Source organism: Panicum virgatum, chromosome 1K, assembly GCF_016808335.1.
Source record: "Panicum virgatum strain AP13 chromosome 1K, P.virgatum_v5, whole genome shotgun sequence".
NCBI classification, from domain to species: Eukaryota; Viridiplantae; Streptophyta; class Magnoliopsida; order Poales; family Poaceae; genus Panicum; species Panicum virgatum.
This window is the reverse complement of record NC_053136.1, coordinates 44157920-44184640: the sequence shown is the minus strand read 5'-3', so window position 1 is coordinate 44184640 and position 26721 is coordinate 44157920. Positions and strand designations below refer to the sequence as shown.

The following is a 26721-nucleotide window of genomic DNA, read 5'->3' as shown; positions in this document are numbered from 1 at the left end:
GGCGTCCTCTGTACAAAGGAAGGAGCTTTTATTAGCCCTATAACAGAGAGGAGAAGGATCACACATGCCAACTGTCGGTGTTTAACCGCCAAGCTCTATATTGGCACCAATGATCCCATCACTTGATTTTTTGGTATTTCCAACATTACTCTATATTGGCACAGGGACGAGAATAGGGGTTGCAAACGAACGTAAGTACAAATACACGACATTTAGAATAAAGTATTAGTTTCAAAATAAAGTAGCTAATCGTACATGTTATATAACAATCGAAAGGGGTACATCTAAAGCATGAGCACTAGGAAACAACAGAAGAGAATCACCGTTATATTGCTTCCTCCTCAACATGAGCATATCTAGTGGGCAGGCATCACATCTTGTATAGAGCACCATGTAATCATATTTCCATTGTTGACGGAAGCACATGATGATAGAATGGATTGAATGGATAGTGGCGGTTGTAGCTTCCACGGTTGCGCCACACCATGGAGTTGAAGATGTCTTGCTGTGCTAGACGCCAACAGAAGGCACAAATCTGTAGGCCAATATGACGTGGTCCGGTATTTCAGTGTTTCAGTAGATTATAGCAGATAGAGTCACAACGATCCACCTCGACAATATATTTCCCCAAGATATTTGATATCTAGTGGATCATTCTTGGGTAGCATCTACCAATGGGGCACGCTTGATTTGCATACCCATATTTGCATTGTGAGTACCCAAATGCTTACACATTTTGAGTACGTAGACGCAAAGGACCGGCTGCTGCTATCACTTCTAAATAACTGAACAATCGGAGGTTGATCAAGTAACAAATGATCAACTCCTAAGTGAGGTGGCGCTTTGACAATTGCTAACGATTACACATTGTGCTTACTCTCTATCAGTTTCATCTAATATCCCAACAATCTTGCCATTATTGCGAACAATTTGCTACTGGCGATTGAAATGAGTCTGTTGTTCTCTGATCATAGAGGAACAAGCACCAACATTTATATATACTCCACATGTGATCGTCTAAAAACGGGAAGTCACCACGCGGTTCACTTGCTGAACATGCAGGATGTAAGGATCACGCATTAGTGCTGAGAGCGTGGTGCGGCTTGTGACTTGATTGTACATCGGGGTGAGGATCGTGAAGGCCCGCGGCCGGCAGCAGGTTGATACGCATTATTGATGAGCTAGCCGAATTGGCTTGAACACACCGCGCGGGTGGCTGCATCATATAGGGCCTCGGCCTACGGTGTTAATACTATAGACTGCCTGAGTCTCTGCCTAATTGTGGTAAATCAGTTGAGTATAAAATATAGTACTTTTGTACATCCCGTGCAGATGAAATAGCTGAGCACCTTTTCTGGTACTACCATTTTGCCCAGCAATGTTGGCAGGGAATGTGTCTTTGCAAGCGCACTCTGCCCTCTCCACTACAACTCCTTAAAGCTTCAAGGTTCAAAATGGCAGATCCTTCAACTCCTTGAAAGTCATTCCGTCTTGAGTATATAGAAAAAACGGAATGACTTCATCTCCCAGCATCAGCAAAGACCTTCCTTTGTGCAATCAACTGCAGCTTACCTTAAGCATGAATTTACCCTGGTTATCCATAGAGAAAAGAATAAACATCTACCGGCTAGACAACCTATTGTATTTTCCTTTTCAGCTGTTTTGTCTTTTTCTGTAAAATTTTCTTTTATTATATATACTAGTAGATCACATCCCTCCCGTTTCAAAAAGATACACTCTTGACTCAGTTAATAAAACTTGAGCGGGGCTGTTGCAGTAAATTAATCCCAAAATCCACTAAAACACAAAAAAAAAAACTTGACTGTATGCCGCACTTCAACTAGATGGAAAGTGTGCAAACTGGCAAAAGGAAAAAAAAAGAATCCCGCAATTAATTGGGAAGGGACCTCATCATCCGGTTCATGGTCAACATTTTGATTTCATCTAACATATACATGAACATGTTGTTGATATTTCATTTGATGCAAGTTTCAAGGGAATTGGAGCAAATGGCACACTTATCTTCATTGATGATGGATTTGTTTAAAAGATCTGATTCGTAGCAGATACGTTCGAGGTAGCAGGCGTGGCGGCACATGGTTGAGCTTTGAGAGTGCTTACTCTGGTTCCATGTTGTGGGTGTCTAGAATAAGCGAGCCATTATAATCAACTATTCTCCTGAAGCGCAGCGATTGCAACGGAAGCCGTTGACAGGCACTCGATGAATGGACATCGCGCTTACTCCTTACAGTTCCATCTAATATCCCATCAACCCTACCATTGGTGTGAACATATTTGCTGGTCTCGCATAGTAACGAGCACCAACATTTATACTCAGACACCTGAATCGTCTAAAACGAGAAATTGCCACGATTCAGTTCGTGGACATGCATGCAGGATGTAAGGACCCCGGCGATCACTCACGCATTAGTTCAGAACGCGGTGCGGTTTGTGACTCGCTAGCACATCATATCGGTGTGAGGGTCATGAAGGCCCGCGGCCGGGAAGTTCATATATACGAAAATGGCGTGAAGACAGTCGGTGGTGTGTGATCGTAGAACTCCTCGGTCGACGGGGTTAATTTGCTAGTCATCAGGCAAAAGTTGGCACCCTGCAATCACAAGCTAGGGGTTAATTATCGAGTCTCCTGGTGTGACCCGACCAAAGCCATGGGCTCAAACAGAACACATCGAGCGAAACCTATTTCACTTCTTGTCATTCTTGTGCAGCATGCATGGTTCCGTGGGGAATGGATCGGATAAAGCACGACTGCCGGCCGGGTGTACCTCTACTCAACTGAGACATGTATGTATGGTCGATGGTGAGCACTGATAACTATTTTGTTGTGGTAAAACGCTAAGCACAAATTTCGGATCTCATGCATGCATTCCAAAAGCAAATTCTCAGTGGCTGCAAACAAACATTAGCCCATAATAATGAATGTTTAAAGTACCTATCTTTACACAATAGCTTTTTGAATAGAAATGCATAATCTGGTTAGGAAGAAAAGGCTAATGGTTACATCACAACATGAGTGTTTTGTCTTCTTTTTTGTAAGTCATCTCTTTAACTACGCATTGGCTACATACATGGATTGTCCCGCAGAAGTCTTCTTCCCAGGAGGTTGTTGTAGCGGCTTCTGGGTACTTGATGCAGGTGGCCAAAGAGTTTTTTTTACCCGGGCACATGGATAGCGGCTTAGTCTTCGGATTGATAGTTATTAGTGTGCCTTAACTTTTTAATTGGTCGTTTACATTGAGCTGTGTGTCTCCAGGCAGAGGCCGAGGGAATTTGAAGATATATCACCTTGATGTAATAACTTTAAAATTAATAGAGCTTCCCATTAAACAAACATGAGTGTTTTGTCGACTCAAAATTCATGGTCACTCGCCAATTAATTTTTGAAGGTGAGATGTCGTGTTTAACATCCTGGACCTCTTGGAGAAGGAGAACTAGCATATAGTTGGAATTGAGGTTGCTGACGGACACGGTCTCGATTAGCACTTCACATTCTCCATCCATCCATAGCCTTAGCAGTTCCATCTAATATCTCATCTACTATCGCTGAATGAAATTACAAACAATCTTCTTTGTGGAACAAAGCACCAATACAGTATACAGTGTGTGTGTATATATATAAGAGTAAAATACACTGTGGGTCCTTAAACTAGTTCTTCTGTTCTGTTTAGGTCCATGAACTTTGAAAATGCATTTCTAGGTCCAGAATCTATTTAAGTGAGCCATTGAGATCCAAAACGCCCTTGACTTGCTCTGACCGTCTACGTGGATCGCCAAGTCGGCTCTGACGTGGATTTTCTTTTTATTGTTCACCCCTCTCTCTCTCCTCGTCCTCCCCCTCCATCACGCCTCCCCCTCCGCCTCCCTCTAGCCGGCGGCGCCCCCTTGCTCTCTCGGCGCCTCCTTCCTCTCCGGCGAGTAGGGGCCCGGCCCTGCCTCCCTTCGTCTCCTCTCTCTCCCTGCCGGCGAGCCGCCCAAGCCCTCCCTTCCTGCCCCGTCCGCGAGCCGTCCCGTCCCCTCCGGCGACAGGGGCGCGGGGTGGCGGCGAGCGCGCGCTGCCCGCGGCGGCGGCACGCGCGCCCAGGCCCATGGCGGTGATGGCGGCGCGCGCAGCCCCCTCCTCCCTCGCCGCGCGGAGCCGCCCCCTCCTCCTCCCTCCCTCCCGGCGCTTCCTCCCGGCGGCCATGGGCTTGGGCGGCGGCGGGCGGGCCGGGGCGCGGCTGCAGCCGCGGCGAACGCGCGGCGACCTCCTCGACCTCGAGCTCCGGCGGCGTCCCGACCCTCCTCTCTCCGTCCGCTTCTCCCCGCCCCTCTCTCTCTGTCGGAGCTCTCCCGCACGCCGCCGCTCCGCCCACTGCTCGCACGCCGCTGCTGCTCGCTGCTCGGCCCGCGCGCGCACGCTCGCCGTGGCCTCCTCCGGCCTCCACGGCCACCGCCTCCTCCGGCCTCCCCGGCGAGGATCCGCACGGGCGCGAACGCCGGCGGATTGAGTTCCGCGGCGGGCGGTGGTGCGGCCTGCTGAGGCCGCGGAGCGGAGGCGGCTCGCGGAGGCGTCGTGTGGTGGACGCGGAGGCCGCTCCAGGAGCGTCGCGAATGCCGGCCCTTCCTTCCTCGCTTCCATGGCGGGTGGCCGGCCCCTCCCTCGCGCAGCGGAGCAGAGCTCCTAGAAGACCGCGTGCCGCCCCCTTCCTCCTCCCTCGCGCAGCGGAGCAGAGCTCCTAGAAGACCGCGCACCGCCCCTACCTCCTCCGCCGTCCTCGCAGTGCCCGCCTGAGCTCCGCCTGCTCGCGCTCGGCCGCAGCCGAGCTCCGCCGTCAAGCCTGTCCTCCGCGGGGCCATGGCGGCCGGCATTCGCCCTCCCCTGCTCCCTCCATCGCGCAGCGGAGGCGAGGCGAGGCACCCCCATCGCCGGCGCCACTCCTCCCCCTCCGCCCCCTCAGCTCGCGCGCGCGCCGGCCGCTCGCAGTGGAGGCGTGGCGAGGCGAGGCGCGGCCGGCGAGCCGCGAGCTCGCGGAGCTGAGGTAGCACGCGCTCGGGCCAGGGGGGCTCGCGGAGCGGCGGCGACATGCGCTCGGGCCACCGGCGCACGAGGTCGACGGCCACGCAGTGCTCTCTGCCCCCGCCGACGGAGGAGGGAGGGAGCAGAGTAGGGGCGGCGACACGGGAAGGACGCCGGAGGAGGGGATGGGGAGGAAGAGTGAGAGAGGCAGTCCACGTTGGATCTAAGTCCATGTTGGATCCGAGTTGGCCGTCCACGTAGACGGTCAGAGGCAGTCGGAGGCGTTTTGGACCTCAAGTGACTCACTTAAATAGATCCTGGACCTAAAAATGTATTTTCAAAGTTCATGGACCTGAACAGAATGGCTCAACTAGTTTAAGGACCCACAGTGCATTTTACTCTATATATAATGCAGGTCTATTGGGTACCCTGGGTATGGAACAAGTATTTCATACCCGAGTAATCCAGCCAGCATCCGATGCACCACACACCCGGTTTTTCATCCAGCCTCTCCCCGGTCTGTGTCGTACGCCACCTCACCCCCGCCCACCCCCGATTTTATGCCCAGCCCGTTCCCTGAGCCACAGCACCCAAAACCGTTCCAATCCCGGCGGCGCCGCACCACTCTTCCGTCGTCGCGCGACGCTGCACCCCCTCCTCGCGACACTGCTCTCCTCGCGGCACGCTCGGCTGCCGCCTCCTCCTCCCTGGGCGAGCTCCGCCTGGAGGCCAGTGGTGGCGGACGCGCAGAGGTCACGCCCGAGCCCTACTCCTCCGACTTCATATGTCGCATCCTGCTCCCTTCTCCTCTGACTCCTGGCCATGTGGGGTTGCCGGGCACCAGATCCGGCTGCCATGGACCAGATCCGGCCGCCATGGACCAGATCCAGCGGCATGGGTGCACGGCCCAGCCGCCCAGCTGTGTGCCGCTCCCTGATCTGGGGCGCTGCCGCGGGAGGCGCCGGTCCTCCACGCCGACGCTAGGGTTTGGGCCATGGAGCTGCCCCCCGGCGCTGCCCACCGCACCACCTACTCCCTCCTCTCCCAGTTCTTCGACGATGCCATGGCCGCAGGGCCAGCACCCGCCAACTTCCTGCAGCCCCAGTCCAGCGGCAGCAACTACGGCACGGGGAGCTCTATCTCCGCCTCCAGCGAGTACCCCTTCCACCTCCCGCTGCTCACCTCGGCCACGGCGGAGCTCGGATCGGCGGCGGCGGCTGCGGGGTCGTCGTCCTGCAAGAGCTGGGCGCAGCAGGCTGAGGAGACCTACCCGCCTCGCTCCCGGCGGCAGCTCCTCTACTTGCCCAGTATGTTAGTATGTACGACCATTTCCCTCGATAAAATAATGCATCGTTCTAGCTTTAGTGATCTCCTCTACCTTTAATTTTGCAATCTGAGTGCGCTCTTTGAAATTTGAATATCTGACAAAGCACAGATGATGAGTATAACTTTAACATGAATATCTGACAAAGCGTCGCTCTTTGTTTTCTGTATTGACTGTGTGCTTGTTTGTGTGCGCTGTAGACCACGGAGTGAACGAAGGAGAGCCCGTCAACGAGCAGTACTGTGAGCAGGTGAACGAGGACCCGTTCCGCGACCCCGAGCCCGAAGGACAGGACCTCCCCGAAGGCTACGAAGACGGCAAGTTCAATTCCATCCTTTGATGCATGTTTCTGTCCTAGTTTTTATAAACACAACCCAATGGCCTGCTTTATAAAATTGCATATGTTTTGCTTGCATGAAAACACGGTTGGATAGCCACCCCTTGATTTGTTATAACCATTCCTTGACCACCTAGATTAATGTCTGATTTTGCTTGGACGTTAATCAATATTAGAACGCTTAGGACTTTACTCATAATACGATTTATTTTATAAAGAAAATGTGTGCGTATGTGGGATGGGATAAATGTGGTGTTTTTGTAAAGAAAGTTTAAACGGGATGGATGGCATTTCTACAGATTTGCCTTTTGGTGTGCTCGTGCCGTTGTGGCAGGGCAAGGAAGGGAGATATCCATCTTGTCACCCCTAAGGACCGAGTTGGTGTTACATCTCACCTAACTCCACTATCGTGCAAACCACTCGACCGTTGAATGGGCAACGGCTTAGCATAAACCCCACTAGTTGATGTGATAGCCATCAGGAGGGCTGAGAGCAACGGGTGACCAAGGAAAAAGGGATATGTTCAGTGTGACTTATACCCTGGTCGTACCTCAGAGATAGGTTGATGACCCTTTGGTAAATCCCGTGATGGCGAATCAGATCTAGCTAAGGTGGGTAATGGCTATGTCGGGATCTACACCGACACTTCGGTGCTCGTGTTGTGGTACCCGCTTGTGGGTAAAGTTGCACACCTCTGCAGAGATAAGAATCTATTCGAATAGTCTGTGCCCACGGTACTGGGCGAGTTACGGTGTGGTCTCACTACTAGTGTTTACCTTGGGATGGGCTAGCGTGAGTTGTTTTGAAAATGTGTCCGGCAGTTGTGCCGTGTGCTACGACGGATGGGGAGTCCGGTAGCAGTTTAAAACTTAAACCCCGTACTATTCATTACAAAAACTGTTTTTCCGAAATGTTTTGGTTAAACGAACCCCTGCATAAAAATTAGCTTTCAGCAAATTAAAGCCATAACCTTATCCTTGTTTTACCTGTGCATGTTATTCTGATATAACCCCCTCCGTGGGTGTGGTTGGACTTGCTGAGTACGTTTGTACTCACCCCATTCTTACTTTTTACAGAAGAAGACCCAGACTTCGTACCAGACGACGCTGAGTAGGGTTATCGTTCTACACCCAACCTTGCATGTGGAACCGGCTCTGTTCGAGATGCTTTCGCTGACGCAGTACTCTGAGCCCGAGCTAGATCCCATGTGGGTCGCGCTCTGGTGTTATGTCGTAGCTTGGTTACTTTTTATTATCATCTGTATCGAGTGTCCTCCTCGGAGGTTTGTATGGTAATGAACCATCTGATGTAATAAATGTGGCATCAGCCTCCTGGGACTGATGTTTGTATCACATTTAAGTTCTCTCTTATGAGGGGACGCTTCAGATATGATTCTCAGCATGTCTTAGCTTTGGTTGAGATTACACCTCGTCCATTCATGTATGTTGACTTATTTTGGTTGAGATTACAGCAACAAGGCGGAAGTCTTCGCTTTTGCTGGTACCGGATCAGAGCTAAACTAGTTAAGAAATTATTCCAGTGCTACTAACCATGTCTGTAGTTTTGGTGCAATATACTAATTTTTTTCCAAATCTAACTTTTTTTTCCTGCATTAGATATAACATCCTTGCACAAGCATGGAAACAAGAGTCTAATGGAGCTAGGGGTGCCCCGATGGTTGCAGTGCCTGGCAAATTCTATGTTGTCACCTGCTATGCTATGCTGCAAGACTTCATCAGTGGTGCACGAGCCTTCTTTGCACTCACTAGTTCCAACAAGGTCAGTCCGCAACCTAAGCTGTGCTATTCTGCAACTCCTACCTAACAAGGTAGTAATTTCTGATCCATTCTATTAAGAAGCCTGGTAAACTGACAAAGGATCTTTATATTATGCATCCACAAGGATTGAGCCTCCTGTATGCAGTGCGTGACCATTCTGCTGAATTATTAGCTATCAATTATATATGGCTTGCCATTTTGAACTATTGGCCGTGTTTGGTTAAAATGCATGGTTTTACTGTAGCACCTTTGACCAAAATTTTAGAGTAGCAAACGAAGTCTAATTACAAAACCACCTCCACAATCCCCCGTGTAAATCGCGAGACGAATCTAATGAGGTATTTGACCGCGCGATTAGGGGATGGTTACTGTAGCATCACTGTAACAAATCATCAATTAATTACCGTCATTAGATTCGTCTCGAAAAGTTACACCCATTCCTGAAAAGGTTTTGCAAATAGACTTCATTTAGTACTCCATGCATACGAGATTCTCTTCTCGAAAAACGTGCCGAAAACTTTTCTACCGTAACCAAACACGGCCATTTCCATCTTCCTGCAGCTCCAAGATCACATTGGAGCAAATTGGTCAGAACAAACAAGCTTGAGTTTTGTTTGCCTTGTGGAAGATATCCAAATAAGCTTGAGTTTTGTTTGCCTTGTGGAAGGTATCCAAAGAAGCTGTCAGATGATGGCCATTGCTGAAATAGCAGCCTAAGGGAGTGTAGAAAATTCGGGTTAACATGGCGGATTCATGTGTGATGTAGGTGAAGGCCACCATATGCTTGTAGCTTATTCGCTTCACTTGTATCCCATCGCTTGTTAGATTGTAGATTCAAACTCTGTAAACTGTTTCCTGTGTATATACTTAGTTCACCAGATTTTATGGATCCTAATCCTTTTTTATTTTTTTCCATATACTTAGCTCTTTATTTTTTTTGAAGGGTTTGTTGTTTTGCTAGTCTTTGAATTGTTCATTCATCTTTCCTAGATTTTTTTTGTGATTTTTATTCTGTATTGAATGTAGTACTATTTTGTGTTGAATATATGCGTAATATATTTTCTTTCTCTAGAATGAGTATATGTTTTTGACAAAAATGACGTTTCAACAAAAATCTGTACATTGGTCATTCAACTTCACAACAACAGTGAAAGATATTATTAGTCGGAAAACATTGGCCAATCTTATTCACACCAACAGTGTGGATCTTCCTGGGCATTGAACGAGAGACACATGCGTGGCGTGCTTGAGAAAAGAAAAATCAGGCGCTATCCGCTGGGCCCACCAGCCTACAGACGTGCGCGGTGCGATACGGTCAAAACAACCGGAGTCGGATAGGAGGAGCGCAGCGTGGGTTAGCTCGGGTATGGAATAACTATTTCATACCGAGGCTAGAGATTAGCCCTAGCATATATATATATATATATATATATATATATATATATATATATATATATATATATATATATATATACCCTCCTCCAAAAGTCCAACATTCAAATCTTATGCAGACTGCAGAGTAATCAACACGATTCAGTGTCTGGTCATGGGCGTCACGTACGGCGGCGCAGATGTATATATGGATCACGCAAAGGGCGATGCAGCTCGCGAGCACATCGATGTGGAAGGTCGTGTCGAGCAGCGTCGAGAACATATCTGTCGTGCTTCAGAGCTTTTCAGTGGGGGGGAAATCAAGGTATCAATGAACAGTACTCCGTAATTGATATCTAGTGTCGTCCTGCTGCATCACACAAGTTCACAACAACCCTACCTCCGAGGCTCCGAGCAGTCGTGCAACTCTTAGTCTCTTATCTTTCACTTATGTCAACTCTTGCAGTTATTTTATATTGCAATTTTCTACAAAACACACCGAGACAGCAGCATCCCAGTTCCTAGACCGAGAACGCCCGGGGCCCGCGGCCCACTTTTTTTCGGTTGGAATATTATATATGTATAAACATGATTTTTTTTTGTAATCTTTTCTTTCTTCGAGGGGTTCCCGTGTAAGGCCAGCGGCACACTCATGAGCACGACCGCTGATGGGCTGGGCGGGCACGGTGACGGTGCACCCCTTGTCTATGGGCTCGCAGCTCTAGTACGACGGTCCACGGGCCAGGTTGAACGAGATATTCTTGCAGTTTTCTGCCAGCCAGCCCAGCCACGCCGCCGCCGTGGGCTTTAGCCTGGGCTCTCCAATCGCGAATTGTAGGGGAGCCCGAGACAGACAGACTTCCATGCATATGCATTGCGCTGAGAGCTTTTACAGTGTTTTTCACAGAATAGGGGAATTGCAGGTGTGGCTCTCCTCAACTGCGATAGGAATGGCGACAATGCTTCAAGCCATGCGCAGCGATATATATAACAGTAAGCACAAAGATTAAGTTCTTTTTTTTCTGAAAAAGTTAAAGATTAAGTTCTCATGCAAACAACAGCACACATCACTATATAAAAACTGCAGGACGATGGCAGTTCAGACTTAATAATAAAAGGATTCCACAAAATGCTGGACGCCCGTTCAGTTACCATCTACAGTAAAAACAAACATCATTGACATCGTCTACACAGCCTTAATTCATCTGTACACTGTACTTCAGACTGTCATGTCAATGTTCTATCTCCCTATATATGTTCATCCCCTGAAGGCTGAAGAGTGAGTGCATTTCGATACGTGAAAAAACAGGTATTCTTACAAGTTACAACAGATTGATGAAACCAAGACCATCATTTGAATATACCACAACAGATGCTATCCCAATCATATTGGTCTGCTCATAGTGTAAGCACCAGAGACAGAAACTGTTTCCTTTATCTCGGCCTGATTTGGCTTTTCTCCAGAACCATCAACCATCAGATTCTTCACTTACAACAACACTACAAAACTGCCTCACAGTAGTGCAGCAACGAAAGCTGCCTTGCCATCAGCTTTCCTCCTCTAAAAGTGGCTGAACACCATGATCTACGAGACAGAGAAAGATCATGAAGATATATCAAGAAACTGAGTATTTGGAGTCGTAAAATGGGGGAGATAGCAACACTAGTGCATTTACCTTCATTTTCAATCCTCATGTTGGTTGAGCGATTTCTCCATTTCTCAATGATCTGAGGAATTTCTATTTTCACATGACTCGACAACAATACGGCAGCGACAAATGCACAAAGAGCAAGCATTACGAACACTGAATCCCACCCCCTTCTTGAAATGAATCCGGTAAGAAATGGACCCAATGCAGCACCAAGAGATCCTGTCCCATCTATAATTGCCGTTACCGTGGCCAGTGCACGAGAATCTCCTTTGAGAGACTTGTGAGTGCCGAGATCAGCAGAGACGGCAGTTGTTATTAGAGCATAGGGTCCATTAACAAACAGGCCACTGATCATCATCAAACCAATGTTTGTCGCTTTTGAAATACTGCCATATGCATGAAAGAGGAAAAGAGATGGAATCGCCAAGTACATGAAGACTGCAGCTGTTGTGGCCCTAGCATTGAGCTGATCAGATATGAAGCCAGCAAGAATTCCACCAATGATTCCACCTACATCAAACAAAACTGATATATATCCAGCAGATGCAGCTGACATGTGCTCGCCTCCAATAGCTTGAAGAAAAAAAATAACGTAAGAAAGCAGCATTTTCAATTTACAATCCGCAAGCAGCATTTTCAATTTACAATCCGCATATGAAGGATTACTCAAATCATGGCAAGATGAAATAGCAAACGAAGTTCAGAAGTCGTGCACAGAATCAGTAATGTCAGGAAAAAAGTGACAAGAGGCAAGACATCTGAGACACCACTAGGCAGTATGCATAATACTGTTGCATATGACCAGGAGAGAGCCGAATTCAGATAAACAGAACAGAACAACAGGGTCAGAATAAACTGGTTAACTAGCAGAACATAATTTGTTACCACATTTTGCCTTTTATGTGCACGCCTCCTATATTGAGAAGGAAATACCACTACTAAAGCATAATTCGATCAGAATTACTACATTAACATGTTAGAAACTAAGGTCCGGTCCACAATCAGAATTTGATACTAATGAAGAACCAACTGTTTTTCATTAAAAGAACATATTAACCAAACCAAACAGGGCAGGAATTTAACGATTATTCACGGCAATCTATAACGTGATAATGTGTGACTCTGTGATCAATTCCAATCAACTGTATAAAAGAGGATATCGGGCATACCAGTCTGGCTCAAGTAGAAGGGGAGCCAGTACAGGAACGTGTACGCAACCAGCTTAGCGAAGAAGAGGCAGAGGGCGAAGATGACCACACCGGGAATGGCGAGGGCCTTGAGAATCCCCACGGCATCCCGCCTGTCCTTCCCAACGCCGCTCGCGACGCTGCTGCTGCTGCTGTCCTCCCCGTCCGTGCTCTCCTCGGCGACCGGCTCGATCGGTGCCGGACCGAAGCCGACGTACTGAGGGTAAGGCGCGAGGAAGAGAAGCACAAGAGCGCCGCCGAGCGCAATGAGCCCGCCGGGGACGACGAACGACCACCCCCACCCGTACCCGAGCATGGCGGCGGCGACGAGCGATCCGGTGATGTTCCCGACGGAGGTGTGCGCGTTCCACACCCCCATGATGAGGCCGCGCCTCCGGCCGCAGAACCAGTTGCCGACGATGGCGACGACGGAGGGCCAGCCGGTGGACTGGAGCAGGCCGGCGATCACCTGGGCGGCGACGTAGAAGGCTAGAGAGTGGAGGCCGAGGAAGTAGCCGGCGCCGAAGAGCGCGACGGCGGCGCCGCTGGCGGCCATGCCGAAGGCGAGGAAGCGGCGGAGGTCGAGGCGGTCGCCGAGGTGGCCCGCGACGAACATGCCGAGGGAGTAGGAGGTGAGGAAGGCGACGTCGGTGGCGCCGAGGAGCGCCGGGTCGGCGAAGGGCGGCCAGGAGCGGGCGAGCTCGCGCTTGACGATGCTGGGCGGCTTGCGGGAGGCGTGGTAGAGCGCGTAGGCGAGGAAGGTGAGCCCCAGGACGAGGGCGCGGTGGGTGTTGTAGGAGAGGGCGGGCAGGGCGCGGAGGCCGGGCGGCCCGTCGGCCCGCTCTGGGGAATGCATCGGCGGCGCCGGTGGCTTCGTCGTCGGCGGCGCCGGTTGGAGGTTCGCGAGGGCAGGGGAGGAGCGGTGGCGTGGCCGGTGGGGCCGGCGGGGAAGGCCGGAAGGGAGGGGAAGAAAGAGGACGTGGCGGGGAGATGGGTCTAGGCGCAGGACACGCGCCCGAGTTGTTAACTTGTTATGGGCTTGACACGACTGTCTGGTGCCCGCGAAACGAATATTTGCCATGACACTTTTATTAGTGGGCTGTTGCACATGGGCTTCGCGTTCACCTCCTCCCCTCCTCTCTTCTCTTGCCTCCCATGCGCCTCGATTTGCTTCTCAGTTCTCACTGACTGCCGTTTCTGGCTTTCTTTCTCGGTCTTTCCCTCTCTCATGATGAGTGGAGGGGCTCCCTGCGAGACCATCATCAGTTCATCACTACCCAGCGATGATCCTAGTATGTTTACAATGGTAGTGGAGGCGTAAAATCTAAGTCATCTCGTGGAGGGGTTACCTGCTGCGATCCTAGTATGATACATACAGCAGAAAAAATTGAGAGGGGCGCACATGAATTAAAAAGAGCAAAAATTCAAATAACAGTAAACCGTTAAGTAATGAAATGGTAAAAATATCCTAGGGATATTGCAGTGCATTTGGTAAGATTCATTCTACTTGACTGTTGTTTGGATAGTAACGTACTAACGTTGTTAATAGGGGGGGTAAGTGTTATATTTCGGTTACAAAATGTTTCTTGGCCCACTATTTCCCTGACCTCGGCCAACGGCTCAGATCGCTCGGACTCCTGGATAGAAGCTGGGGCCCGCATGCAGCGTCACAGCCCCCTCCCACAAAGAGATGGGTGGATAGCGTTCTCCCCCAATCCTCCCGCCGCGGCGCCGCTTCACCCCCACCCGTCGGCCCGTCCCATACTCCGCCGCTGACACGTTGGCCTGCCTAAACTGAACCTTCCAATGGCTGCCGCCGCCGCCGCCTCCGCCACCGCTGCCGCCTCCGCCGTCGTGCTTCCCCACGCCTTCCTCTCCCACCGCTCGCCGCCGCCGCAGGTCGTCGCCGTGGCCTCCTCGTTCCGCCGGCTCTCCCTGTGCGCCTCCCCTCGCCGGACCACCCACCTAGTCGCCCGCGCCGACGCCGGCGCCGAAGCTGCCGGGGAACCGGAGCCTGAGGCTGAGGCCGAGCCTGCCACTGCCTCAGCTGACGCCGAGGAGGGGGAGGCCGAGGGGGCTGTCGCGGTGGCCGAGGAAGAGGAGGCAGAGGAACCGCCGCCGAGCAAGCCGAAGGTTAAGTTCGGCGAAATCATCGGGGTGAGCTCTCCTTGAACGGACCTCTCCTAGAGTAGTGAAGCATCCGGGATTTGGTGTATTTATTATGTGGAAATGTAGTCTGCAAATTACTGTAAAGGAGTAGATTGGGAGGCATCAGGTCATCTCATTGCGTAGTGTTCAGAATTCTAGTTCTCTATAGCAAATGCTTAGAGATTCTTTGTTTTATCTTGGCCGCATACTAGCATAGCCTTAAAGTAACCACGCATTGGGATTAGTAATGGGCGTAGTGGAGAATGGGTTTTCTCACTGTTTATGCGAACTCTAAATACCTGTTGTCCTGTCCTGAAAGGCTTGTCAATGCGGAGAAGTCAGCAAAGAGTCTAATATCTTTTATGAGCTATAATTCTTTGTTGTTCTTGCACGGTTTCATTAACAGGCACATGGCGGGATAGAAATTTGGTGCTTTGACTATTTGCGCAATATCCCTGGCTGTTCATTCTTTGTGTTTTGTACAATCCATTATCACCTCGTGAAGCTTAACATGTTATGTACTATTTCCTTGAATTATTTGGCGTTGTAGATTCTGAACAAGCAATTCATTGAGGAGGCCGAGAAGGTGAAGACTGTACCAGATCTGAGGCCTGGCGACATCATCGAGCTGAGGATGGTAAAAATTTACACTGTCTTGGATGTGTTGCTCGGGCTAATTCCTCATTGGATGGTTGTTGGTATCTGAAGCACTTCCTTGTTTCAGCAACGGCCCAACAAGAGGAGATTGTCACTCTTTAAGGGAATAATCATCGCAAAGCACAAAGCTGGTGTTCACACCACAATCCGTGTCAGAAGGATCATTGCTGGTGTAGGAGTTGAGATTACCTTCCCAGTGTAAGTTACTTTATGATATTTTTTCTGCGCTATGCAGAATAATTTGCTTAATGTTCCATGGTGACACTATTGTTAAATGTCAGCATTCAAAAGTTTCTGTATAGGTAGAAAAAAAATAATACAGCTATGTCATTCTGTTTGTTAAACTAACAGTGAGATTACTGACTACCATTATATTGAAATTCGGGATGCTTAGTATACCTTTGTATAAGATGGCTATATAATCGGTTTAGTTTGCAATACTTACAGGTTCATAATGGAGCTTCAAAATTTCTTTTTAACTGTTTATAGAATGTTTTGCATTCTACCTCAATATACGTTATCACTCAGTTTTGTAGCAGAAGATCCAAACCAGTTAGATGCTGCAACCTAAACTTTCTTTTTATCCACTTGCTTTTCCTTTCTTTTAAGTACATTACGTGCACTATAGTTCTTTTGGAATTATAATCTTCTCAGCAGACCTGAAGAGCTATCAAATAGGATCTGAAACATTCAAAATTTTCAAATCTTCATAGTGACCCCTTGTCATACTGAAAAACTATCCCGTACCCCTCCGTTTTACACTGATACTTCGTTTTGTTACACCTATGTAAACTTGAGACTTTTTGTCAACTTGGCCATCTATCAATTACCCCCTTTTCTGTGTGTAAATATCCTCAGTAATCTGTTATCTGCTACTTGCCAATGTTCTCAGCAAATGTAGAGGACTTTATTGTGATAAGTCCCACTTTGTGCAGGGCTGCTCCTAGTGATGTGGTTACCCACAGTTCTGTCTTTCAGTAGTGATTAATAATTCAATCGTGTTAGTTCGGTTGACCACATGCTAAATGCTTGAAATATCATACTACTTTCTTTCAGATTTTTTGCAACATTTTTTGTAACTTCACGTACATATTTCATTACAGGTATTCACCCAGGATCAAGGAGATCAAAGTAATCAGGCACAAGAAAGTGAGGCGAGCAAAGTTGTACTACTTGAAACACAAGCTTCCCCGCTTTTCAACCTTCAAGTAAAATCAGATGTGACGACAGAACAGCTTCTCCCTCCATTTTGATTTCTCCTATCAAACAATTTTCACTTCCCTGCCCAAATCAGTGCATTTCACTGTATTACCTGGATATCAAATGTGTAATATCTACGGCTTCATAGCATATTTTGGTTTGCAGTGCAATGTTTCTTTTGTCCTTAGTGTACAAAATCATACTAAGACCATCTTATTTTGAATTAATCTCGTCTTTTTATGATGTACTGGATGTCTGGATTCATGAGCATATGTATAACCATACTCTTTCTGTTTTCAAATATATGACATATGTCTAGCTAGTTAGCTTGTTCTAAACGTCATATGTTTTAAAATGATGTTTTCCTAAGGTCATATATTTTAAAATGGTTAAAAGGGAGAGCTAATTTGTATTATGTATGTTGCTATCCTAAAAGGAGAGTATATTAGTATTGGGTCTGCATTTTTATGGATTAGTAGTTGCCATAACGAGTCCTGATATATTGGGGATGGAGTTCTTTGTTGGGCCGGACTGGCCTCGTCCAACCTTCAATCACATTCACGACGTTACTCCCTCCAATCCGTTCGCATGCCAGGCGATGCGTTTCTTCTCCGCCGATCACAACCTTCTGCCGTTTCACCGCCACCGTGCTTCAACTCCAATCACCGCAACCTCCAGGCTCCATGCATGAGATGGACGACGCCAATGCGAACAATACAGATGCAATTGATCGGAGTATGCACGAGCACAGGCTCAAGCATCAAGGAAGCAACAAACCGCTATAAGGAAGGAAAACATCAAAGTCGTTCTGCATGTAACGCACAAGGCACGGAAGAACTGTCTGGCGGCCTGGAACATGCAAAAATGTTTTGCGTAATAGTATGTCTAGTTGCAAGTTATGTTGTCTCTTTTTCCTATTTAGCAAAAATAAAAATTATATAAATATGCGATAATATTAATCTAGGTTTACTTAAATGGACGGTTCATTGTCACTTCAAAGTATACTGTAGTAAAGCCCTTATAAAAGTAAAGCTCTTATAAAGGACTTTCTATCAAATAACACCGGATTCTATTAGCTCTGGCTGGTTGGTGTGGAAATTGCATGCGGTGTTTTTTGTACACAAGGATCAATCTTTTTCTCCAACATATCTTGAATTTGAGTCTACTACTACTTGACAGCAGCAAAATTTCAGTTTAAGTTTAGCTCAATTTTCTTTAAAGCAACAATTGGGACCCATGCGTCATAATGGCGAAAATGATTGAGAACCTCATCTTGTATCCATTAAAAATTGTATGAGTTCCTACCACAAGGAGAGTACAGGTCACGCATGCCCCAACAATTTGTCGAGGAGAATACAGAGCAAAATTGTTACTGTTTGTTTAATACTTCAATCAGATAAGGATATTCTTCAAATTTTTGTTTGGTACTTCAGGTTTTGTACTGTATGGGGATTTAAAAGAATAAAATCAAATATTTGTGGCACTGCAAGTACCAGTACAATACTATCTCACTATTTTCTTAGAAGTTACAAGTTCTAGTGACGATTTATTAATTTTACTAAAGATTCACAAATATACTTGCTCATATATTATCTTCATCAGAGTATTGCAAATATGTTTAAGACAGTAAACAATCTGCTACTAAAATTGAAAGTGATTAATAAGAACTGCCAAAAGCCATGGCTTTGTAGTCCTGGAAACCACACTCCGAATAAAGTAATGTAATTCACCAACCACCAATAAAGAAAAAAAAAGAGAACGACGATGTTCACTAAAAAAAATAAAAGAAGAACGGTTACAGTGCCACGGGCCCAACAACTAAAAGTGAGTGTTGCCCCGTCAATGTCGCCGGAGCTAAGAAAAGCAAAGAAAACCATTGGCTTCTCTCTTCCCTCCACCCCTGGCTTCCTCCCCTCCCCATTTTCTGCTCCAATTCGCTGCCTTTTTTTAGTTTATTTTGCATCATTGCATGCGTTCAATTCTTGGAGAGAAAGTTTGGGTTTCCGCTTCTTTTCTGTGTGTTCGATCAGGTGGTTTCAATGGGTGGTGGCGGAACGTTGATCTCGGTTTATCCCGAGGAGCTCACCTTCTTGTGTAAGTTCTTCGAAGTTCGAAGTTCTTGGTGTTTTCTTTATTCACATTGCAATTGGTTAAACTTCTGCGGTTTTTCCTCCGCGTTATGCGCAGTTGAGCTGGACAAGGCGTGCTATTGCAATCTAAAGGTGGTGAACAACAGCGAGCACCATGTCGCATTCAAGGTCCATGGCTTTCCTGTCATAGCGTCCACCTTAGAATTTCCGCGTTTCGTCTGGTGGAAATTGAACCAGGCTTGTCCAATTTTTTTCTTCAGGTCAAGACGACATCACCGAGGAAGTATTTCGTCCGGCCGAACGCGAGCATCGTCCAGCCATGGGATTCTTGCACGATAACGAGTAAACACTTGCTTTTCCTGTTCTCCGCGGTTCTGTTTTGGGCTCCCCGTTTGGTTTTTGATGTGCAATTGTTGTGTCTGTATTTGCCTCCCTATTTGAGGATATAGTTACGCTTCAGGCACAGAAAGAGTACCCACCAGATATGCAATGCAAGGATAAGTTCTTGATTCAGAGCACGAAGGTGCCTGCCAGTACTGACATGGACGAAATCCCCCCCGATACTGTAAGAAGAAATTGCAAAATGACTAATTTGTAAGGTTTATCATTACATTGTCACAACAGCGAAATGGTATTCAGCCATATGCCATCTTGTTGTATGTGTGCAGTTCAACAAGGAAGCCGATAAGGTAATCGAGGAAATGAAGCTTAAGGTCGTTTACACATTACCTAGTGGAGGTTCAGACGACTCTAGTGTTTCATCTTTAGGAAGCAGGAGCTTCAAAGCAGCGTCTGATGATCTGACGGTAAGATTATGACAGTTCTATAGTAATATGTATGATAATGATTCACTTATAAACATTCAGTAAAAACTCTTACTGTGGATGATATGTTTACGCCATACTTTTCAGATGCTGAAGAACGCAAGCATTGAAGAGGTAATTCACTTTATCCCAAAAATATTTCTCATTCTTACTTTGAAACTTGACCAAAAATACATGTTGGTTAAGATTTTCCTCTGACAAATTCAGAGAAGGGAAGGTTCTGAAAACTTAAATATAGCATGCTTGAAGCCTTTATCATGACTATGCAATGTTGTGTACCACAGGAACTGTATGTCTTTACACATTAACTGTTCAGTGAGAGAGTTGCTAGATATTACTCTACAGTCACTCCCACACAGATTTCCTTTTGCCTTAACATTTTAAATGCACGTCTTCTTGCACAGCCATATTGGGTAATGCTATACAAGTCAGAGAATTAGGAAGATGTTGAAGCAACATGATATGACAGTTTAAAGATCATAAAGTTGATCATGGGGGAAAGGTACCTATAATTGAGTGGTCATAATTGAGGGAGGTAGGATGCCCAGAAACTCATTGGCGTGTTCCTTTAGCCACACTTGTTAACTATGCAATGGACCAGAATTACAATTTCCCATTTCAACTAGAATAGCACTTTTTATCCTGTTCAACATATTCCAAGTTCAACTGAAAAAAGAAATAAAAACTTCGATCACATAAAGCGAGTATTTCATGAATATTCTTACTGTAACACGACTCATGTACTTTATGAATGACAAAACATCCTTTTGGGCACCTTTGTCACTGTTTGTTGGTTTCTTTTATCTTATTCAGATCCAGACAATTCAGCGCCTAAAGGATGAAAGAGATAACATGCTTCAGCAAAATCAGCAAATGCAACGTGAATTGGTACAGTTTATCAAACTTCTTAAGCCTCATTCTGGTCCCAAATTTTACTTGATCATATTTGCATTTGGACTGTGTCCTTTCTTTAATTTTTTGGGAGCAATTTGAACTTTTTTTTTGAACGGACTGGGAGCAATTTGAACTTTGGCTGTTGCATTAATGAAACTTCAGTATAAAGCAAAAATAGTTTGCTGTGTTGGAGGCCTGACCTTTGAGCAAAATGTAAAAGAATTTCTTAGTTCATATGTTGGTTGACATATTTTGAATTCACAAAAATGCAAAATATAGATATATTTTGTAGATAAAAAATTATCTCCAAATGCAAAGTACAGAACAGTTGCATTGTGTCTTCATATTATTTCCTGTGAATGTGGCTAAGAAAAGTATAAACCAAATGTTCTGTACAACAAACAAAGTATGACTATTTGGGAAGAACGTATTCAAGGCATTGACGACATAAGTTTGGATCTTGGTGTAAATTAAGCCGCTGACGGATTCTAGTAATCTGCTTAAGTTTTTCTCCCTCTTTTATGCTCATTTAACGATGAATAGCCTGAAAGAGGCCAGAATGAGGTGCCATCCGGCAAACCATAGTAAGATTTAATATTTCCCACATTTTCATTATTTTTCACTTCAAAGTGATGAACTTTTTTGTGGATAGCTAATGAAAATCAAAGTGTTTACCCTGACTACAAACTTGTGGAAGTCTGGGAAGGGTTCATTGCTTACATGTATTTCCTGAATATATAGGGTATACATTTAGCAATTATGGTGCAGCATGCACTCCGTTGCTTAGTTTTTTTTTTGGAATCTTTTAACTTACCAGAAGAACATGAACAATGTTGTTTCAGGATGTGCTCCGGAGGCGTCGGAGCCGCAAAGGCGACACGGGTTTCTCCTTGACGTTCGCTGCGTTCGCTGGCCTAATAGGTGTTCTGGTCGGACTCCTGTTGAGCCTCATCTTCTCTTCCCCGCCGGGCACTGCTTGATGAGATGCAGAGGTTGCAGCAAAAATGTTCAGATCGACGCTACGATGAACTCTGGAAAAGAGACCCGTCTTTCTATTTTAGTCCCCACTGCTATTCTTTTCTTCTTTTGGGTTGTAGTTTTATGTGAAACGATAACGGGCTGCATGCGGTGTTATCACCCGTGCTTGCTTCATCTTCCATTTGTATTTGCCCCCTATTTTTTTCTAATTCTTTTTTGCATTTAGTTTGGTATACGTATATGTGTAGCTGTATGCATTCACCGACTGGAAATGTAAAGAGGTCGTCTTTGTAGGGGTATCAAGAAAGAGTATTGATGCCGATAGTTTTGAACTGCACCTCACAAATTCTGAAGTGGCAAAGAGTATGCGTGGATTGTTCATCTGAATTCTGATGAAGTTGCTCATTTATATTGATCTAAAAGGGAATTGGGCTACGGGCAGACCAGTTTTCACATGGATCGAAATAAGCATGTCTCGACTACAAAAATAGTATGATACGCTAGTTCTGTTGGGCCAGCGCAGTTCAGCCAAGAGCCCATCCATTGGTAACACGAGCCCAGGAAGCCGTGCGCCATTCTTCTCTTCCGCGTCAAAACTTCCAGCCCCATAAGCGGCCGTGGGCAGTGCTCGGCGCGCACGAACGCCTCCGTCAATTTTTTGGTGAACCAAGCGCCGACGCGGCGGAAGCTTTACCTGACGCCGCCGGGCAGCGGCCACCTGACCTGAAGCCGTCGTGCCCTGGTCGCTGAACCATGTAATAACTGTCTCGGCCGCCGGCCGGCCGAAGCTTGTCCGCGCGGGCGGTTAAACGGCGCGGCTGGGGGGCCCTGACCCCTGACGACGGTGGATTGGATTCCTGGAACCACGGACGGCAGCCTAGCTAAGCTTCCATGGCCTGCCGCGCACCGTGTGCGCGCTTTCCCATCCTGAATCGACCATCAGCATGTGCCCCTGTGGACCGCAGGTGAGGAGGATGGCAATGGCATGGTTTCTTCCTCCTCCAGCCACGTGAGGTGATGAGGAGCCGCGGCGTTTGTTTAGCGAAAGGAGCCCAGGACCACAGGGAAGAGCTGATCGATTTCGGCGGCCTGCCTGCCGCCCGGACAGTATCATGCCATGCCCCTCCGATTGATTAGGCCTAGGCGCGCTCCGACGGGATTCAGTTCGGCTGTTCCACACTTCCACACGCGCCGGCCGCCGTCTACCTTGCCCCTGCATGCACGCCCGACTGCCCGTACACAGCACACGCGCCTAGACGTCGCCGCGCACGGGACGGGAGGTCGCGGCGCACGGCTGCACGCGCGCGCGGTTGGTTCGATTCATCGATCCCGACTCTCCACGGATCCAGCAGGCAGTAGTATCTCCATCGCATCATCTCAGGAGTCAGGACGCCTGGGAAGAAGCACTGCCAGCTTGGCTTGTAACTGCCAAACTACCGTGCCACCGGCCACCACACGCTACCCCGGCAGAAACTGTGGAAACACGGAAGCCTAGCTAGCCCAGGCACCAACATGTGTTGCTGCCGCTCTGAATCCGTGATAGCCGATAAGATAACCAAAGCAACGCTCTGATTTGCGCCCTGCGCCGGTATACACATCGCAAGGTCTCGGGGAAGCAGAGTGGCCGTACCACCGGTGCCGTGGTGCGTCGCACTTACGCGCCGCGCCCGGGCAAGTATCTGCTGCCTCTGCATGTGCGCGGCCAACAGATCCTGCGCCCTGGATGACTCAGCCGGGAGCAATAATTTAGGCCGATCCGGCCCTCGATTTGCAACCAGAATCTTTCGGAACTCACGCCGCGCTAGCTCTGTGCATATCGAGATCTAGGAGGTCAACATCTCCGTGGCCTAGGTCGTCTACGAATTAACAATGCCGCGCATGATTCCTTTTTTTTTTAAGAAAAAAAGGAAAACGATCTTGGCTGGCGTTTCAAATGAAGCCTTGTTCTTGTTTGCCTCGCTCGATCTACTCTTGGACGACGATGTTCTTTGTTGCGAGCTCTTCGGCACACTGCGCGCCGTTTCACGCGCACGATCCCGGTAAAATTGGAGTTTTAGCCACAAGCTTGTGGCAGTTACGCTGAAAACAGAAACGCTAACTGTTACGGTTACAGTTTAGTTCCGGCTTCTTGTTGGGTTCCTCCAGAGTCCATACGACCATACCTCCCCACTGCATCACGTCGCGTGAGGCGCACGTGCAAAGCACATCAAAGCCAGTTAAGCTAGCTATGTATGTATGTGTGTGGTTAATTTGATAAAGCTGCATGCATATATATGGTGTGTGGATCTGAATTCTGAATTGATCATATTTTCCAAAAGAAAAAAAAGAGCGAACTGATTCCTATGGCACCAAGCGGAGCATACAATGTAAATCATTCTTTGCCCACGACATGCTGCCGCCCTTGTTGATAGGAATGAGGTTCCATGCTCACATATGGATTTGTTTCTGAAAAGGAGATGCGGCAATGCAGTTTCAGTCCATCCTTTTTTGTAATCCGGATCGGCAATGCAGATTTACACCGAGATCGTCTTTACATTAAAATGCTCAGAGCGCAATCAGCCTGATGCTTTGCTTGGGCTAGGGGCGGGCCTAGGATTTGGGAGCTTGGTATTCAAAATTTCAAATAGTGCGATTTTTTTTTTTGACAGCTCAAATATATACATATTAGTAGGGCATAATTGAGTACCGATACAAATTGTTCGTAATTTAAAATTGTTCAACATATAGATAATGTATGTACCACAAATTCACTGAAGAATTAGCAACCACGGCCACAAAATTGAGAAATTTACCTTCTGCAAACTGCAGTGCCGGTGTGCCGCCGAGGCCGCGAGGCGCCGACTATGCGCCCGTGCCGGCGCCGGCGGGCCGCACCCGCACGCCCACTCAGGCCTGCGTAGCTGCGCTGCCGGCCTGCCGCAGTGCCGCGGCGACCGCCTGGCGCCTGCCGCGGGGCGGTGGGTCTGCGCTGCGCTGCCGGCCGGTTGCCGCCGCCCCTCAGCCCCTTTTCTTCCTGCCGCGCGCCGCCTGCCCCTCGGCTCTGCCTGCCGCCGCCCGCGCCGCCGCAAAAAATGGGGTAGGGTTCCTGGTTTGCTCGCGAGCACAGCACCGGCTGCCTGGTCGTGTGAGGTCGTGAGGTTGAGGGAGCCAGGGAAGGAGAGGTTCCAATGGGCTGTGGATGTGGGCCGTGGGGGGCAAAATTTAGGCCCGTTAGTGGGCAGTTTTTGAGCTGCTTGGCCCATTAGAAGAAGGAATGGGGGCCTGAGTGCTGTTTTCTCTTTTTTTTTCAATACATATACATGTATATGATTATATATACTTGATTTTTTTAAAAATAATTGGTATTCAATGAATACCCTTGAATACCAGGTGGGCCCGCCCAATGGGCACCAATGATTAGCACACAATGCTTTTGTTCACTTAGGTTGGTGTAACCACTCACCCGGACGTGTACACTTCTGGCCTCAACGACTGAGCGTGAGAGGACAATATCATTCGCGCTGCCTTTCAGCCTTTACTCGCTAAACAAAAAAAAGGTCCTTATAAACTTCTTTCTGAAGATTAATCGATCACAGTCTAGTCACTTTAGAGCTTTGTTAAATGTTAAACCATGACCTTACAGTTACAGTACAGTAGCGTGGGTGATACTATGCTCCATCAAAAGAAGCGCCGCCAAAGCCGCCGAGCATGAATAGGGGAGCACGGTAGAGTTCCTCATCATCCTACTTAATCCTGAAATGATGCCCCCCGTAGGATCTAATCATGCCGACTTACCCCCCTAATGATGCTCCCTTTTTTGCACCAACCGTTCCAAACAAAAAATAATAACGCAACAGGACCATCCAGCACCGTCTCCTACACTCAGCAATGCCGCTCGTGGCCGCATTCCCTCCTTTCATTCATTCGCAAAAAGTTTCAAAAATGATTTGCATACGGCGACAGAACAGACAATGGAAATTCGCAAAAGTTTCAAAAATGATTTGCATACGGCGACAGAACAGAGAATGAAAATTCAGCACAATAATATGTCGTTGCCGTTACGAGCTACAGTGCCGCGGGCCCAAATCCTCCGTTCCAACAGCAAAAGCCCATGCTCGAAGCACGGCCCTCCGACCAACTTGCTTACCATCGCATCGCCCACCTCCGGTCGGTGCACCGGGACCCGCGGGAGGCGTGTGCCCGCTCCCCGCCGGCCCCGGCATCGGCCCGACACGCCGGCGCCGGTCGCTCGCGGCGACCTCACACAAAGGCTGCGTCCCCGCGCGCGCGCCCTCGCTCTCACGAGCCGAGGCGACCACCCGATTGATCCGTCGTTCTCCGCCTCCTCCCTCCCGCGATGGGAGCGGCGGCCGCGGAAAGCGGGGGCAGGCGGTGCCCCAGCGCGGCCGTGTCGGCCCGCCCACACGATGCGATCGGCGACGCGAGGGCGACACGCCCTTTCCCGGCCTGTTGTCCGGCCCCGCCCGCCCGCCTAACCGTCGCGGGATCAGGACGGCTCACCGTCTCGTTTGCTCTGACTTGATTATTGTTAGTTCGTGCAGTCAAAACATCAGTATAGCTGGTGACTCGTTCAGGGTCGCCCTTTCGCTGGCAGCAGAGCTGCAGAAAATGCAGTCGACGAAAGACCCCGTCTTGCGTAGTTGCATCGATCTTCCTCGCGGTGCATCGTTTTTCACGGCGCTGGTTTGCTCTGACCGTCTTCTGTTTATTTTCGACACGATTTAGGCTTGTAATCTGTCTGTAATCGCGACCAATCTGTGGAATTACTTGTGCGTCGCCGGATCCCTTGCTGGCTGGCAAATATGGAAAATGCGCCGGAGAATGAAAAACGCATTTCTTTAAGGAGATTGAATAAGCATATGCTTAGTCCCAACTAATTAAGACACGCACACGCACCACATGATTAGCCGAATTCCCTGCCTTTCGGAGGAGGAAAAGGTGGGTGGGATTAGGTCAGTGGACAGCGTGTGATGCACCTGCCCGGTCCAGATCCACTGACCCGGGTGTTCAACCGTCAGTCACCTGTCACCCGGACCAGACTGCTGCTGCCCTGATCCTGATGCATCGGTTGGCGATAGGCCGATAGCTGCGTCAGCGGGACAAGCAGGCACGTACGAAAATCATTGGTAAACTTCCGAAAATGACAGCTCAGATAATCGGATGGTACAGTGCAGCCTGCCTTCCCTGGTCTCTTTCAGTTGCTCCGAGTCTGAGGTGGTTCAACAGAAACAGATTGCCCACCAGAGTCTGCAGGAGATGTACTC

At 48.2% G+C, this 26721-nt stretch overlaps 3 protein-coding genes across 4 annotated transcripts; 2 read left to right on the top strand and 1 right to left on the bottom strand.

Moving 5' to 3' along the window:
- Positions 1-10898: 10898 nt before the first annotated feature.
- Positions 10899-13751, bottom strand: LOC120711265 (putative glycerol-3-phosphate transporter 5). Of its 2 annotated transcripts, none has more exons than XM_039996741.1 (3): positions 12649-13751; positions 11504-11989; positions 10899-11412 (listed from the first exon to the last, which is right to left on the bottom strand). In XM_039996741.1, exons 1-3 carry the CDS (start codon positions 13745-13747, stop codon positions 11375-11377), a joined length of 1623 nt encoding a protein of 540 aa, XP_039852675.1. In that variant the 5' UTR covers positions 13748-13751; the 3' UTR covers positions 10899-11374. The 2 variants fall into 2 exon arrangements, with proteins under 2 accessions (XP_039852675.1, XP_039852669.1); XM_039996735.1 differs by having other exon boundaries at positions 11504-12052; positions 12649-13749.
- A 620-nt stretch (positions 13752-14371) lies between these two features.
- On the top strand, positions 14372-17009 carry LOC120711256 (50S ribosomal protein L19-2, chloroplastic-like). Its single transcript, XM_039996729.1, has 4 exons — positions 14372-14823; positions 15365-15451; positions 15539-15669; positions 16575-17009. Exons 1-4 carry the CDS (start codon positions 14473-14475, stop codon positions 16681-16683), a joined length of 678 nt encoding a protein of 225 aa, XP_039852663.1. The 5' UTR covers positions 14372-14472; the 3' UTR covers positions 16684-17009.
- A 1462-nt stretch (positions 17010-18471) lies between these two features.
- LOC120711249 (vesicle-associated protein 2-1-like) lies at positions 18472-21844 on the top strand. The gene is made up of 8 exons (XM_039996717.1): positions 18472-18765; positions 18859-18929; positions 19022-19103; positions 19211-19326; positions 19430-19567; positions 19673-19699; positions 20399-20473; positions 21322-21844. The coding sequence occupies exons 1-8, from the start codon at positions 18711-18713 to the stop codon at positions 21457-21459; spliced, it is 702 nt and encodes a 233-aa protein (XP_039852651.1). The 5' UTR covers positions 18472-18710; the 3' UTR covers positions 21460-21844.
- Positions 21845-26721: the final 4877 nt, after the last annotated feature.

Bases quoted from the DNA above. Each gene is read 5' to 3' on its own strand.
- LOC120711265 (XM_039996735.1), bottom strand. From the start codon at position 13,747: ATGGCAAATATTCGTTTCGCGGGCACCAGACAGTCGTGTCAAGCCCAT. The intron at 12,053-12,648 runs GTATGCCCGATA...TTTTTCTTCAAG, and splicing joins CTTCTACTTGAGCCAGACTG to CTATTGGAGGCGAGCACATG. The intron at 11,413-11,503 runs GTAAATGCACTA...TCTGTCTCGTAG, and splicing joins CATGAGGATTGAAAATGAAG to ATCATGGTGTTCAGCCACTT.
- LOC120711256 (XM_039996729.1), top strand. From the start codon at position 14,473: ATGGCTGCCGCCGCCGCCGCCTCCGCCACCGCTGCCGCCTCCGCCGTC. The intron at 14,824-15,364 runs GTGAGCTCTCCT...TTGGCGTTGTAG, and splicing joins AGTTCGGCGAAATCATCGGG to ATTCTGAACAAGCAATTCAT. The intron at 15,452-15,538 runs GTAAAAATTTAC...TCCTTGTTTCAG, and splicing joins ACATCATCGAGCTGAGGATG to CAACGGCCCAACAAGAGGAG.
- LOC120711249 (XM_039996717.1), top strand. From the start codon at position 18,711: ATGGGTGGTGGCGGAACGTTGATCTCGGTTTATCCCGAGGAGCTCACC. The intron at 18,766-18,858 runs GTAAGTTCTTCG...CGTTATGCGCAG, and splicing joins CGAGGAGCTCACCTTCTTGT to TTGAGCTGGACAAGGCGTGC. The intron at 20,474-21,321 runs GTACAGTTTATC...ATGTTGTTTCAG, and splicing joins AGCAAATGCAACGTGAATTG to GATGTGCTCCGGAGGCGTCG.